Raw genomic sequence first — 16,186 nt, forward strand, 5'->3', positions numbered from 1 at the left:
TAAATGCTTTTTTCAACGTCTAATAATAATAACAACTGGTCATTTTAAAAGACAATAGTCATGCTTTATAATGTTCCACAATAAAGTTACACACAAGTGTTTCCCCTGCAGTTTCATGAGAAATTAATGAGTTCTAAACATGTCAAATTAAAACCTGTCTGTTTAGAGCCGTTTAACTCTGCGCTTCATTACGGCAGACAGTGAGTCATAATTTCTCAATCTTGCCTCCCACTCGTGGCATTTTGTGGCGTTTTTGTAGCCTACACAAACACAATTGACAGGAATGACATATAGGTACAAGTATATTCTCACATGCACAACAACATCCACCAAATGCTCCACTGCACGGAGAATGCATGTTTCGATTCAGGCTCTTCAGTTTTCATAATTCATTCACGAGACTAATTTTCACAGCAAATTCACCAAACAGGCTTGCATCTCTATATTCCACCTACAAACAGGAAACCACAGCAACTGAAAAACCTTATGATCGTAATTGTTGCCACTGCAGAGAGAAAGAGAACGCAAACATGCAGGAGACAGAGAGAAAGATATAAAGAAGTAGTACAAAAAAGGCTTGCCATTATTAAGATATGTTGTAAGGAGCAATGGAGAGAGTAACAGATTTAAAGATTCAAAAAATTCAAAAAGACACAAATAAGATTACATTGCTAATTTAATATTTAGAAAAGTTACAAAACAAGATTAGCAAGCAAGTTTTCAAATTATGTCAAGTATCGCCTGGGAAACAACCATAGCAGAAGGAATGCACTACAAACTGCCTTCAATTTAAAAAAAAATTAAAATAATAATTACAGTAAAAATGGCACATTAAAACATGCCATGAACCAGGCAATCGCAACAAAAATATGTAACAATATTATTTTTAAAAATGTCATCAAACTAATTAGTATCTGAATCATGCCATGGTAGCATTAGTGTGTGTTTTCTGCGTCCGTCCTAAAAGACCCTGACAGCTCAAATGTAGTATGGAAGAAAACATGAAAACAAGAAGAAAGTGGAAAGTTTGTAATGGCAGATCCCAGACATCTGCTAGTTTTGATGAAAACAAATGCAACAGCAGTTTGAGAGTGAGTGATTTGAAAAATCAATTCAGGTCCCCTCTAATAAAAAAGGTCAACAATTTAATTTACACTTGAAATGTAAACCGCAGCTTGATGAGTTAATTATAGGTGAAGAAACATCCCCAACACATAACCTCTTCTATCCATGTCCCATGTGTGCCTCCGTCTCCTCCCACAGGACTTCTCCGGGTGAAAAGCAGAATGGTTGATGGCACACGGGACTTCCAAGATGTTTCTGATTTTTTTGTTAGTTCATAATGTTCCCAAAATCAGTATTGGCGTTAAAGACAATAACACAAAATATAAGCATAATAAATTACTATAAAACTCCATATTCTGGAGATTGTCCAATCAGTGATTACTTGTCTGACACTGCTCCAGGATTGGCTGCTGATGACACTGGCTCTGTCAGCCAAAGCCAATCAGAATGTTGTTCCCCATGTTGAAAAGCATCCAAATTCTTGCATCATCTCAAATTAAAACACTTGACACTGTCACTTTAGTGGACCTGCCTCTCTTAGGAACAACAATCGGTGCGTCATCTGGAAAACAAAGAGACATCAGTATATTAGATTTCTTAAGTGCCTGTAATGACCCTGAAAAATCAGCATGTGAATAAAAATTATAATAACAAATAAAGTAAACAACCAATTAGTATTTTGTCCAATAAAAAGGTTAAAAAAATATATATTTAAAGCTTAGTCTGTGGACTCTGCATTTGTGCCAGGAGAGATAGACAGACAAACAAACATAACATATCATATCGTACAAGGTTTAAAATATTTAATAAGAAATAGCAGTAAAAAAAAGGTTTTGTATGATTCAATATCTTAGTTGATATTACGGTACTCTAGTCAAGCTCTGATTTCTGAGAGACACACAGAGCTGCGCCGGCCCGTGCTGCACTCATTTCATTCATAGTTTACACTCATTCATGAATATATACAAGTTTTAAATGTTTAAATAGACATCAAATAATAGAAAATGTGTATGATGTACTACTTTACCTTCATTCACTTCACAGACTCATTATTGTGTAGTGAATTTTGGAAGCCATTATCTTTGCTTTTCAGATTAAGATATTCGACCTTCGTGCACATCCCTGGTATTCAACCAGGAATGTTTTTTTTTTGAAAATGGCTTTCTAAACGTTGATTATTAATGTAATAATTGACCATTCGAATACACAAAATAAATAAATAATACATTTATAAATACATACACAGAATAAATAAATAAACAAAATAAATAACTAATTAGATCTGGACAAGAATATCCTGAAAATGGCAAATTCATTGGACATAATAATGGCCTGTAAGAAGACTCACCAGAGGGGACGTAGTTCTCAGCCAGTTCTCTGTCTTTCTCAATGAAGAGGGCCGTAGCAAGGAAGAAAGCTCCACCCCCCACAGCCACGAAGGAGCACAGCAGGAGTGACATCTGAAGTGAACGAAACTCCCACATGTATGAGTCCGACTGCTTTATCGAGTCTGACACCTTAATAGGGGGAAAACAGACCACATGCAAACTCAAATGTCTTTTTAAAAGAACTTTTCTGTGCATTTGTGACATTGACATACCACTCCTATGAGGTAAGGGCTAATAGCGTCGCCCAACAAGTGCGAGAGTACGATCTGAAACGCTTCTGCGGTGGAGCGACGTGTCGGGATCACAACATACTGAAAGAAAGAGAGAAATAAGGACATCAAGAAAGAGACCTCATGTTATTCCACACACATTTCAAAGAAAATAATAGTTATTAATGGGCCAATAAAAGTTTACATCTTGATTTTCTGTAGTTGTATTTTTAGCATTTTAATCATGTTTTTATTTTAATTTTTTTAAATATAATGAAATATTTAAGTCCTTCTGTGGTTCCACTACTTTATAAGACTTTGAATATAGTGTGCCAGTGATATTAACTACTTTTTATGGTGCCTTTTTTTTTTCATTTTTGTAAAAGTTGAATGGCAATAACTGATCAACATTTCTTCAAACAAGTCTAATTTTGTGTTTCATACAAAAAAAAAAAAAAAAAAAAACTAGTTTGCAAAGACATGAGTGAATAATGAAATAAAACCATCTTTTCATTATTTTTCAGAATTCGTAGTGGATTAAATGGGAGGAAGGGAAACTCACCAGTAGGATATCTGCAACAATGGCCCAATTCATAGACAGGAATGTCTCACCCAGGAAGATAAAGACCTGATGAGAAAATAAAATAGTCAACCACCATTATGGTCAGCATAAAACTGCCCTAGATTCAACAACAGCATTGAAGTCAATAAAAAACATTCCTGGAATAAAAAAAAAGCTTTCAGATAAGAGGAGATGTCAGATGAGTGACTTGCATAAGTGGCTTTAGTGCTAGCCTGGGCAAACATGATGGACAGATAGAGAAAGGGAGCAGAGAGGAGGAGTCCTGCAGCACAGACTAGTGGATCAGCTCGAGCGGTTCTCGTCCTCAGCTTCTTGCTGGCTTGGACTCCACTCGCTACGCCCAGGATGCCCGACACAACTGTGATGCCGCCAAATATCAGACTGCAGAGCAGAAGAGATTAGAAGAGCATTACCAGTGCATGTTCTTAACAGAAGTACATTTACAATACAGCATGTGCAAACGAAGTACTCTAAATGTTAATGTCAAAACAGTACCATAATACTACAAAGACATTAAAAAACAAAAGTCGGTGCGAATGTCATGGGGTGTATCTTTAGAGAGAGAGAGAGAGATGTTTGTGTGTATGAGGGTCTGGTACCTGTCAGAGTTGTCACACGGGATTTTTAAACACGGCTGCTTCTCTCCTATGAAGACGCCTGCTCTGAATAAAAAGGCAGGGGCCCACAGGGCCAGTGATCCTGTCACAAAGGCCACAGCAGTGAAGCCAAACGTGGACAGAATAAAACTATGACTGAGAAAAAAGAAAAACAAAAAATCAAGAGGGAAATGGGAAAAAGGCATTTAGTTCAGCAAAGACACAAGCGGTCACCTGTGTAACTGAAATATTTCTTTAAAATGGTTTAGCGTTATTTTGTAAGCACAATGAAAGTCAATTGGGGTCCATTAGGTTTTGGGGCCCCACTGACTTTCAAGCTATTGGTAAAAAAAAATGGAAACATTCTTTAAAACACGCATTTCTAACAACGGTTGGCTGTCTAAGAATCTAAGAGCAATGAAGTTACAGCTTTATAATAAAAATTACCCTGAAATCTGATCAAAATTGCTTGTGATTGCTCACAATTCGATATCTTATAACTGATAATATCAGAGGCTCCAGTGGTATCAGCAGTAAATTCTTAAAAACTGAGGAAAAAACCCTGTCAGATCAAGCAGCATTATCAGATATTGAAAAATTCCCTGCGTGACATCTGAGGCAAAGGCCATGACTTATAAATGATGCTTTAAAGGCAACATGAGCTCTCAGTGACTCACTTCCTGCAGAGTGCCTTCATGTCCTCGAGCCAGCTGGTTCTGTGCAGCGTGTGCTCCGGGCGAGCTTCGATAGCGCCGCGCTTTGGTTCCTGAACCACAAACAACAAGAGGATCACGGCCAACAGCCCCAGACCAGGGGTCACCTAAGAAAGAGAAACGATCAAATAAAAGCACAGAAAAAAGGTAGAGAGGCAAAGAAAGTGAGAGTAAGTGGGAGAAAATTACAAAGATTTTTTATATTTTATTTCCAAGTGTGATTTTGTGGTGAAAGCAGCGTGTATAATGTAATCCACCCTTAGACAGATAAACAGTGAAAGGTTTGGTGCTGCAGACGTACCCGAAGAGCCCAGTGCCAATCCCCAGCCATTTCATCCACTTTTGAGCCCACGATATAACCCAGACCACTGAGGAAAGAAAAGCCAGCAGATTTGAATGAGAATTGGGATGAAGTCTGGTCCACACTGCAGCTTACGCAGGCAGAGAACGGCCCATTTAGACAGGAAGTGAACATCTGATTGACGTATCAAGTGACCAAACACAGTTAGATCTTTAAGATGATGTTTAGGCCTGTGTTAATGGGCAATTTGACACTCTAATATTCAAAAGTTTGGAGTCAGTAAGATTGTGTTGGGTAAAATTCAGCAATTTGAACATGGAGCTATTGAGATGCCCATATCTATGGGCCTGAACTATATAGGGCCTTGAAAATTAAGATTTCAAACGGAAAGTTACAGGCATGCAAACTTTGGAAAAACAATATTTATGGCACTCAGAAAGTTATATTCTATGCAATTACGTATTATTTGTTTTTCATATATTCCTCTTCAAAAGAAAAAAGTATCAGCTGTATGCTAAGTGGGCCACATTTGGTTTTTGACCACTGAAAATGTTTACAATTTACTCATGGAGCCGCATTAAGATAGAACCATCGAGTGCCTTTATAATGAAGATACCAAAAGGAAAGTTTGTTAAGAACCAGGGTGAGGCAAAAGTCACGAAGTGCTTTTTGCTACTTTTGAACCATCATCGTTGGCATATAATGAAACAAAGATTGCTAAAGTCAACAGACTTTACTAATAGACCTACCAATTTCTGTGTAAAAATTAAATAATGATGCTGCCATCTTTCTAAAGTCATTTTACCCCCCTGTAAATTGGCTCCAAATCTACTAAATCTACCATCTGCAAAATAGTGGATTACTCAGTAAATATGCATCTGTGGCAATAAATATCTGGGCTTTCATCATTATTTATGTTTGTCTTTCTTCAGAAATACATTTTAACAAAATCAAAAATTTGAGCTGGATGAAGTTTCTAAAATTTGGTTGATTTGACATGGAATGACTTTATAAGTAATAATATAAGTAATTATATTCCCTAACATTTCTGCTTATGAATAAATGTTGAATTTAATTGAAAACGTATTTTATATTTACACAAATAAAAAAACAAGCCTATAAGTTAAAGTTGAAAATGTTAAATGACGCGGAATTATTTTCTTTCATTTTGTGATGCACATCCGAGGGAAACAGACTACTGGAAAAGAAAAAGAAATGTAGGAGGGACTTAGTTCAATCCACCAGTTGTTGATTAGATGAAGGAACATCTGAATTTGAGCTTGCAGTCGAGGGTAAGTAAGGGGCAGGGTTTAAAGGATAATTCCGGTATTTAACACCTTGAGTCTATATTGTAGTTTGTTTTGGATGAACAAGAGTGGTGGACAACATTTTTTTGACAATGGTTCCTCTCTCGAGTTTTTGACTATAAAAGAATTGGCCATGGACCCATTTCACATTGGAGTCAATGGGCATGTCTGAAAAATGTCATTAAAACAACCTTTAACATTAGTTTTCAAAACTGTGCAACTCACCGAGTGATTAGTGATGTTAGTTGATGTTCCAGAAACAAAAAGTGTTGCGAAATACAGTTTCTGTCGTGTTTTATTCGTCATTTTGTAAAATCCCATTGAATTCTGTTGAAGGACTGAGTGCTCGTTAATATAAATGCGCTACCGGTAACGGAAAGGGGGCTGTTTACATTTGGTCGATGTAGTCTTTTTGCTCGCTTCCTTTTCTCATAAGGCTAGCGAGCAGAGCAACTGTGCTCCCGGAGAGTAAGCGAAATAAACAAACAAAACCTTGAAAATATTGAAAGACGTGACCACTGACCAGTGCAATATGAAGTTGAACTCGACTGTGACCGTGAGTGTCCCGCGAGACATAAACATCAGTTATCGCCATCAAGTGGTCGGGAGTGTGCTAACGCTTCAGATTCAAATATTGAGCGGAAGTTACACAGTTGTGAAGTGTCTGAAAAAATAGTTCCACTATAGCAAAATAAACGGATTGGAATCATATATTGCGACGATATATTGTTTATAATCATCAACGAACACCACTAACCACTCGGTGAGTTTAACAGTTTTGTAAACGAACATTATTGGCTGTTTTAATTACATTTTCGGACATGCCCATTGACTCCAATGTTAAATGGGTCCATGGCCAATTCTATTATAGTCAAAAACTCGAGAGATGAACCATTGTCAAAAAAATGTTGTCCACCACTCTTGTTCATCCAAAACCAACTACAATATAGACTCAAGGTGTTAAATACCGGAATTATCCTTTAAGCAGACTAAACGATTGGAGAAGTACGGCATACGTCACGAGAGAGAAGTCTGTCCTTTCACAGGAAGATTAAGTTGACATTTTGATTAAGAACAAGAAAAAATTAAGATAAAAATGACATGCATGGATGAATTATTTACAATAAGATCAATAACATGCATTTAGAAAATAGAATTTATTTAATGTCGACTTTAATTATCCTCACAACATTTAACAATTCCAGTGACTCATTTGCCCTTAGAAGTGCTCAACTGTAGCAGCCTGGCGGGAAACTTACAAATGCAACTTCATTTCCTGGTGTGAATAAAACTGATCATGCAACTGTGTGTGACAGAGTGTGAGAATGTAACCATGCTGAGAATGTGCATAGAGCTAAAGTGTGAATAACCAAAATACCAGTATTTCTGGCAGTTCTCTTTCTCTCTCTGTGTGTGTGTGTGTGTGTGTGTGTGTGTGTGTGTGTGTGTGTGTGTGTGTGTGTGTGTGTGTGTGTGTGTGTGTGTGTGTGTGTGTGTGTGTGTGTGTGTGTGTGTGTATGTGTGTGTGTGTGTGTGTGTGTGGTCCCACCTGCCCACTGGGATTGCAAAGTAGAACAAGGACAGCATGTTGGTCCTCTTCTCTTTGACGAACAGATCAGCGATGATGGTGGGAGCAATGGTGGAGTAACTGGCCTCTCCAACACCCACTAGCCCTCGAGTCAACAACAACGCCCAGAAATGCTGAAAGAGGATTTATCCTATTAGTTTACTCGACAAATCACACTTTAAAACATAAATACACTTCAGTATACGAGACACTGAATCAGAGACTGAAAGCTATTGCTTTGAAACAAAGTTTTTGAGTAAAATGGTATTCAAATATAAGAGTGAGGTTTAACCCTTAGGCATCTGGAAAGCCTAAAATGTTTTGTGTAGGACTTACTTCTTTGCCAATGAAGGAGCTGGCAAGTGTCACTAGACACCAGAAGAAAATTCCCACACTCATGATCAACTTCCTGTTGTACCTGTCACCCAGGTATCCAAACACAGGAGCCAAGAACATGTAGCTGCAGATGAAAACTGAAGGGCAATAAAGAATCGAACAAAGTGAATGAAAAATGTAATCATTAAATGGTAAATAATGAAACGAATTTTACATGGTATGAATCTGCTCACCTGTCTGAAGTAGCCCTGATTTTCCATCACTGATGCCGAAGAAACGCTCAATGTCTGGAAGTACACCTGAAAGAGAGGAAGTTTATTGTTGTTATCACAGCTTTATTACTGACCAATTCATACGCTGTTGTGCATTATATGTTTTAGGAGTTATTTACAAATCAAACATTGCTATTTTATTACTATTACTTAACCTCAAAAGAGCAGTGTTGTTGTTGTTAACTAAAACTATTAAAATAATTTTAATTTATGGAAATAAAGCTAAAACAAAATAATCATGTAATAATGTAAATACAGTGACGAAGAAAGGGAGAAAAGTTGTAAAAAAAAAACGTACACTATTGGTATTGAAATACATGTGTGCACGATTATTTTGATAAATAATACATGAACGTAAATGTTAAGGTTTGATTAATACAGTAATTAGGAATTTTCTGCATATCAATAAATGAAAATTAGATCCCCAAACCTAAACAACTTATTAGCACGACTGCAAACATGAATATTAGATGATCAACTTAAACTTACAATGAAAATTAAAAATAGTGCCAAGACAAATAACTTCAAGTACTAAAATGACTAAAACTGAAATTAAAATGTAAAAATAAAATCTAACTCGAAATTTGTATAAATACTATAAAAGTTTACAAAAAAAAAAACTAAAATAACACTGCATTAGAAACAACACATAAAAACTGAATATGAATTTTCAGAATTAGTGATGTGATTTACAAGTGATTCAAAAAGAACAATCCAGACTAGAATAATCTTATACCATGAACATAAAGCACATTATCATGCCGTTTATGGGTGTTGATGATTTGTGTCTTTGTCTCGTGCATTTGATCTAGATGAAAAAGGGAGCCAGCATTGTCTGGCAGGACTGATGCGCTGAAATCTGATAGCACTGGTTACCTGCCACAGTGAATCTGTCCATATAGTTCAGCAGGTTGATGTAGCAGAGTACAACCACAGTCAATATAGCTCTCTTATCAGACACTCCACTGGCAGGCTCCTCCTCCTCGGGCTGAGGTGAACCCACCCCATTGTCAGCCGGCACCTCCTCCTCATTATAATCTGAGAAGAAGGGTGTGGTGTCCGCAACATCTGTCCGTGACATCACTGCTGCAGAAAAAATACATGTATAAAGATAACAAAAAGCGGAAGTACCAGTACAAATCAAAGTCTTGGCAATAATACTGCATAAATACAAATGGAGAACATGGATGGTTTGGTCTACCACAATCACATCCTAACGGGAAGTAAAACCATTGACATTAGCCTACAGTGTTAACTGCTCAGGAGCAAAAAAAGACCAAAGTCTACTACTGATTACACACAAAGATTATTGATCACATTCTAATCTCAACCTCACATGAGAATGATGAAAATGCTTATAATTTGCTTTTTTTTTTTTTTTTTTTTTTTAAAAGCTTTTCCAAAAATTATATTAGCAAAAAAAAAATATTTGCTGTGACATTAAAAGAGTGTATTTTATTAATGGTGCAGAATCTTTTTTTTCTTTTTTTTACATTGTCTGAAATTTTTTATTACCTTCTTTTTTACATTTACAAAATTCCATAATGATTTATTTCAGGGTTTAGAATAAATCAGTTCATGATTTATTTCAGATTCAAGTTTTTAAACGTGGACTTAAACTTTTGATCCCCACTGTTACTTTTGTGTGAGATAGGCTAATCCATTTGAAATATAAACAAGCAAGACGAGGATGAATGCTGAAAGAGCTCTTTGTTTAAAGCCCTGAAGACATTTTTCTAGAATAGATTCCACTGGGACAGAAGTCAAGATTTATATGTATAATCTAGTTTGTCAGGAGTGTAGTTTAGATGTATTAGGAAGACACATGGACAGGGAAGTAGACACAAGCTCGTGATGCGAATTAATCTCACCATAAATGTCATGTGAATACAATGATGAAAAAAGAAAACGCTTAAAGAAAACTGTATGGGCATTGGGAGATTTGCATGAGTGCACGATTTTGATAAATAATATATTAATGAAAATGTTTAGGTTTGCTTAAAACAGTAAATAGATTAAAAGCAGTGCCCAAAGCTAAATAAATTATGTGGGATAACGTGTCAGCAGATTGTCAGTTGAATCAAAGTAAGTTAAAACTGAACCGGTTTTAGCTGACTGATGATATCTGATGCCTGGTGTTGTTGACCAATACTAGTCTATGTAACGTTACAGACATGATGCTGATTAAGCAACATACTCCACTGACAGCAACAAAAACACACACAAAGCGCAGTATTTCATGTGGTTATTTTGGAAAAGGCACAGAAAACGGTAACGTTAGTTGTGTTTTATTCGTTTAAAAAACACAACATTGGAAAAGCAAAACATTCAATTACAAAAATAAGGAACAACCTTTCATTTAACATTGTTGACAGACAAATGTAAATCACAAAACCTATATGAGCGATACAAACTGTCTCCCTCCCATCTGATCTATCCAAGATGTTTACTGATCGGTATACAATGTTGTTTACCTGGAAAATGCAAAGCGACGTCAGATGTGTCCTCAAAGTTCTTCTTCTGGACGCTGTCGGGCTCCCTCTGGGTTGTCGTGTCGTTTCAGGATCTTTACCTCATCTCCTGTGTGAACATTTTTGAATTGCACAGGAGAGTCTCGAAGCGAACTGTGTGCAGCTGATCGACTTAGTTTAGTTTCTGATCTACAAGCTCAGTGCGACGCCATGTTGGAATGACGCAGTACTTCCGCTGCACAGTCATGTGAGCGCTCCCCCCCCCCTCCCGACAGCTGCTGTAAGCAGGTCATTTTCACCCTCACTCACTGCACTATTTTGAAAAGATTAAAAATAAATACAATTTAAAACCGTAAGTGATAAGGATATTCTGATTTGTGAACGTAACTAGCACTTTTTATGTATTTGTATTTCTGTGGCTGTGAATTAAAAATGATGGTACGGCATCTATAAACTTAATGCAATGCACTTAATGCACCTTTAAGACAAAATATGTAAACAAAAATCACTAGTGAATCAGAGTATTTCGTTAGTGTCTGTCTACCTTTTGTGCTGATGAATGCTGGTGCTTTATCAGCACAAACTAATGTAAAGCAGCGGTTAATTGTTTGAACTGATCTCAATAACCCGGGTTTACAGAAGTTTGTGAAGCTAATATTTGATGCATTTTAATATAGGTTGTTGCTGGGTTAGAAAAGTCTTCTTTTTTTTTGTAAAGTGACAAAATCCCAACATATCTCTGTTGTTAATTCCTAAATTTACTTATCAAATTATTGATATATTCCCAAACTCAGAGGCGAATGTTGGCCTATTATAGGCCTATATATATGTAAAATCTATAATTGTTCAAGCCGATAATTTCTTTCAAATTATTAATTCAATTTAATTAGTTTACATAAATGAGTGCGATATTGTTTTATAGATTTTTTTTGTAATCTAGATTTTAATAGTATACTCTCATTAAAGCCAATTCTAGTGACACAAGTACTGCATACAACAAAAACATCTTACAAATTTGTCTTTATTATACTATTATACTAAAAAAATTGTTTTTAAATAAATCTGGTTTATATACACAATGTAAAACAGATGTTATATTGTTTTTGCATCTCCTCAAACATAAATCAAATGTATGCTGTTCATGAAACCTAAAAAAAAAACATTTGTCTGTGGTCTGTTTTTCTGAACCAGGGGTAGGCAACGTCGGTCCTGGAGAGCCACTGTCCTGCAGAGTTTAGCTCCAAACCCTAATCAAACACACCTGAACCAGCTAGTCAATGAGGCTACAGGCAGGTGAGGTTTTTTCAGGGCTGGAGCTAAACTCTGCAGGACAGTGGCTCTCCAGGACCGACGTTCCCTACCCCTGGTTTAAACAAATGACAGACATCCTTTACAAATCTTTTTCTTCCTCCTTGCATACAGAACACTGTGTTGAAAAAGTACAGAACTCCCAACAACATCAATAGTGTCCGTCGTTCAGTCCCAGACTTCAATGACGTCACCATCCTCCATGTCCAGGTCAGCTGGAGTCTGATCATGTGTGACCCTTGACCCATCAAACAGAAATTTAGCCCTCCATCTAGCACTGGCCGCCATACCAGAGACATACTGAGACAGGATGGACCCTAGAGGAGCATTCTTTAAAAAACAACAAAGACAGTTGAGCACTAAATGTCCTTCACAAAAACACAAGTTGCACAAAGGCACAAGAAGAACATCCAAAAGGGCATACAGTACAGACCTTTTGTAGGGAATACTCCTGCACGGACGCTTTCTCTTTGCCTTGCAGTCGCAAAGTAATAAGATTACGTTTGTCAATCACTTTTTGTTTATTCTCTGTTACTACACAATCTAAAAGAGACAGAAGGTACACAAAGGATTTGCATGAATGTTTCAGGAAGTGTCATTTATAGAATGTTTCCAATTAAAGACATTCAAAAGGATCCATTCAAAAACAATGGACTAAATGATGCATGCTAATGAATTCAGCTCAAAATTCACACTGTTTTCTATTACCTATAATGTCAGCTATGCCGAGACCCAGCTCACTGACAGACGAGTGAATAGGGAGATCTATATCTTTCTTTAATAACAGAATTTGGCTGGTTGTGACATTGAGTTTGATGGCCAGCTGTTCCACAGCTTTACTCAAAGGAGCCGTCTGCAATCGAAAGACATTTATTTAATGACAGTCCCAGTCAAATTTAAAAACATTAATTTGCCAGCTTAAATAAAAATGTAAATGTATTCATATACTTTTATTATACCAAACAAATGTGCCTAAAAAAATGTGTTCATTCCACTTACAGAGAGTATTGGGATTTTGTACAACTCTGTTCGGCAGCGGAATTTGAGTGAGATTTCTCGCGCAGAGTCTCTGCCCTCAGTATTCAGTCTTCTCTGTTTGCTGTCAGAAGAAATGATGATGATGTCATCATCATCATCATAGTCCTTCACAGGAGATGGAGAGTTTCTGTATTCAGTGACAGGTTCTCGAGGCTCAGGGGACAGACACACAAGAGAGCCGATCGCATCCAGCTTCCTGTTGATTTCTCTGGGACAGAGATGGAGAAAGAGAACAAGAGAATGTCAAACCTGTTTACTCACCTCTGCGGTTCATTTCATTACTTCTAATATTGTTGTACATTTCTGTATCCTCCTTGAAAGGTAATTATTGAGTGTCATGACAGAATTAAAAAATTAAATTCTGCGTAAGAAAAGAACATCACGCTAAAAGAGAGATCAGGATGTATTTTTCATCACTGATGATGTCACTCACCGTATTTTTTGGTTTGCTCGTCTGCTCTGTTTCGCTGGTGGACTACATGGTGGTGGGGGTGGAGAAGGAGAACGAAGAATTTCTCTAACGGTGAGGAAGATGATGGTTAGATGAAAGGACACAGCTTTGAGTAGGCTAATCGATCAGCCGATTAACTGGCCTGGCTATAGGTGCGTTCACCCCATGTGGCAATTACTGTAATTACGAGATTCCAACTAGTAAGAAGCATTTACGTCCTCGTAGAACTCGTAATTATAACTTGGGAATTATCGGAGAGCTCCAACTTGTACTGGGACCGCTGCATTCATTTAGGCGTTATATGTTGTATATACATGTATTTATTAGGCGTTTGCCATAGAAAGGCATAATTCCGATTCCATGAACAACTCAGAGTAAAAAGTCGCGTGTTGTCATCTCGAAATAACGGTAATTACGACATGGCATGAACGCAGCATATGATTCATTTGGATGTCAAAAAGCTATTTTTGAGGCAGCTGTCACAAAAACAAATAACATTTATATTGGGTGCATAATGACTCACTTTTTATATGCCAAGAGAAACTAAACTAAAGTCAGTCTGTGTACTTACTGAGCTTCACTCTGTTCTGGCTCCTCCTCTGAGTCACTCAGATCAATTCTGATTGGCCGTTTCACTGCACGGGGTGGGGAAGGAGACCAAAGAGGGCCACCCTTTTCCTCATCTGGTATAGTAAATAAAAACAGCGAGGATGCCATTGGATTAATCCTACTAACAAAATGATAAATATCTATAATAAATAGTACAAGTAATGAGAAACCTTCACTCACAGGAAGCAAATATTACATGAAGGCAAGATGTACATTCAAGAGTTTGGGGTTGGTAAGATTTTTTTTAATGTTTTTGAAAGTAGTCTCATGATCTTATGAACACCGCATTTATTCTATAAAAAAATACAGTTAAACAGTAATATAGTGAAATAGTATTACAATTTAAAATAACTGTTAAAAAAATTATTTATTCCTGTGGCTCCAGTCTTCAGTGTCACATGATCCTTCAGAAATCATTCTAATACGATGATTTGCTGCTCAAGAAACATTTATTTCAATATAATTGCTGAAAACAGTTGTGCTGCTTGATTTGTAAAAAAAAAATGTTTTATTAATATTTATTAATATAAAGTTCAAAAGCACTCAAGTGTGCTATAGTAACAATAGTGTATAAAGTGTGATTTACTCAGAGGTAACAGTGGTCCGAAAGTTTTGATACCTGTGAGACTGGTGTTTTTGAAGGTTTTTGGCTTCAGATTTAAGGAGCTGTTAACCTAAAACACAATAATATAACATCTGAATCACCTCTGTTTGCACCTTACAACACATCCATTCCAATGCATCTAGATTAGAGTCATATTTTAAAACATGTGGTAAAGGTCATCAACTATATTTTCAAGCCATCAATTACTTTGATGTTAAGCAGGCAATACACCCACCTTGTTGGAGTAAACAGGCACGTTTGTGATGGACGAGGCGTCGATGATGCGTCGGCGTTTGGGGGGATGTTGTTTTGGAGGGTCTGAAACAGAAACACTCTTATCCCCGACACTGTCTGATACCTGGAATAGAGAGAAGAAGACAAGATATTTCCCATTTTGATTTGATATCATTTTGGGTTTTTAATAACAGTAAAAATAGATGTACGTTAGGTAACTTAACTGTTAACGGTCTAATCGTAACATAAGCGAAATAACAAACTGGTTTGTTTTGCACTGACTTGTGTAACAGTAAACCGGATAAAACCATGTTTAAAGGACCTAAGCATTATTAATAACTCCCAAATTAGGCTGATTTAAGATAATTTAGGGGGTTTGAATGTAAACATAACCGTAAGAAAAATCCGAAACCAGTGCTAAATAATGTTGTTGTAACTTCTTTGTAACGTTAATGTTGTTTGTACAGCAAACTTGAGGCTAAAACTCAGACATTTACTTGAATAAAACCTTTGAAAGTGGTATACATTTTCTATGTTGTTGTTGTAACGTTACATTAAGTTAATCAATATGACAACTGATTAGCCAGTGGTGCTATTGCACAACAACACGACAGGCAGTTATATAGATTACATATTCAGAGTTTTCTGACAAGAACTCTTCAAACGTCGTGTCCATGTAAACTATACAGAGTAGCAATAACCCTTTAAACTTAATCCTGAATAAATGCTATACAAAAGAGCTTACCATTTCAGCCATGGTCCGCTTCCGCGCGCTCATTCCCGTGCGCGCAATAGGCGGGTAGGCGTGACGTCACAGAACAAAGCCTGGGTTATTAACTGCGCACTTTGCTAGTCTTCATTCTCACCTATTTAAACGCTTGATTCTTTTATTAACGAAGTGAACATTAAAAATTGTGTAAGATAAAGTGATTTATTTATTTCGAGACGGAATTTACTTAACTAAAAAGGTATACTCTGGAAGGAGGGGTCTAATGTTCATTTTCAAAAATGTAATGCACCACGAGAACAAGGATGTCATTTAATATTCAACATGATTATGAGAAAACATTTTTTTAATGTGTATGTATAATGTCTGGCCCTGGATATTTGTGGTGTTATTGCCCTATTCGATAT

General features: G+C 36.7%; 2 protein-coding genes across 5 annotated transcripts; both read right to left on the reverse strand.

Annotated features, from left to right (window-relative positions):
- Positions 1–45: 45 nt before the first annotated feature.
- On the reverse strand, positions 46–11,118 carry spns1 (SPNS lysolipid transporter 1, lysophospholipid). 2 transcript variants are annotated; one of them, XM_079633673.1, is made up of 13 exons: positions 10,812–11,118; positions 9,214–9,420; positions 8,299–8,364; positions 8,066–8,202; positions 7,712–7,863; positions 4,856–4,922; positions 4,519–4,661; positions 3,845–3,997; positions 3,437–3,626; positions 3,225–3,290; positions 2,666–2,764; positions 2,414–2,582; positions 46–1,627 (listed from the first exon to the last, which is right to left on the reverse strand). In XM_079633673.1, the coding sequence occupies exons 2-13, from the start codon at positions 9,416–9,418 to the stop codon at positions 1,557–1,559; spliced, it is 1,518 nt and encodes a 505-aa protein (XP_079489799.1). In that variant the 5' UTR covers positions 9,419–9,420; positions 10,812–11,118; the 3' UTR covers positions 46–1,556. The 2 variants fall into 2 exon arrangements, with proteins under 2 accessions (XP_079489799.1, XP_079489798.1); XM_079633672.1 differs by having other exon boundaries at positions 9,214–9,423.
- A 695-nt stretch (positions 11,119–11,813) lies between these two features.
- Positions 11,814–15,928, reverse strand: nfatc2ip (nuclear factor of activated T cells 2 interacting protein). Of its 3 annotated transcripts, none has more exons than XR_013800251.1 (10): positions 15,798–15,928; positions 15,054–15,176; positions 14,834–14,888; positions 14,177–14,288; positions 13,588–13,671; positions 13,116–13,362; positions 12,825–12,969; positions 12,550–12,659; positions 12,170–12,446; positions 11,814–12,017 (listed from the first exon to the last, which is right to left on the reverse strand). XR_013800251.1 is itself a non-coding variant. In XM_079635674.1 (9 exons), the coding sequence occupies exons 1-9, from the start codon at positions 15,828–15,830 to the stop codon at positions 12,285–12,287; spliced, it is 1,071 nt and encodes a 356-aa protein (XP_079491800.1). In that variant the 5' UTR covers positions 15,831–15,928; the 3' UTR covers positions 11,814–12,284. The 3 variants fall into 3 exon arrangements, 1 of the variants encoding a protein (XP_079491800.1); XR_013800252.1 differs by having other exon boundaries at positions 11,814–12,028; XM_079635674.1 differs by having other exon boundaries at positions 11,814–12,446.
- Positions 15,929–16,186: the final 258 nt, after the last annotated feature.

Source organism: Phoxinus phoxinus (genome assembly GCF_949152265.1).
Source record: "Phoxinus phoxinus genome assembly, chromosome: 1".
Lineage (NCBI taxonomy): Eukaryota > Metazoa > Chordata > Actinopteri > Cypriniformes > Leuciscidae > Phoxinus > Phoxinus phoxinus.

Coding starts and splice junctions, on each gene's coding strand:
- nfatc2ip (XM_079635674.1), bottom strand. CDS start 15,830: ATGAGCGCGCGGAAGCGGACCATGGCTGAAATG. Junction 14,889..15,053: donor TGCCTGTTTACTCCAACAAG/GTGGGTGTATTG, acceptor ATTGTGTTTTAG/GTTAACAGCTCCTTAAATCT. Junction 12,970..13,115: donor ACAAAATCCCAATACTCTCT/GTAAGTGGAATG, acceptor TTTCGATTGCAG/ACGGCTCCTTTGAGTAAAGC.
- spns1 (XM_079633673.1), bottom strand. CDS start 9,418: ATGTCACGGACAGATGTTGCGGACACCACACCCTTCTTCTCAGATTAT. Junction 2,765..3,224: donor TTGTTGCAGATATCCTACTG/GTGAGTTTCCCT, acceptor TCTTTCTTTCAG/TATGTTGTGATCCCGACACG. Junction 1,628..2,413: donor TGAGAACTACGTCCCCTCTG/GTGAGTCTTCTT, acceptor TTTGTTTTCCAG/ATGACGCACCGATTGTTGTT.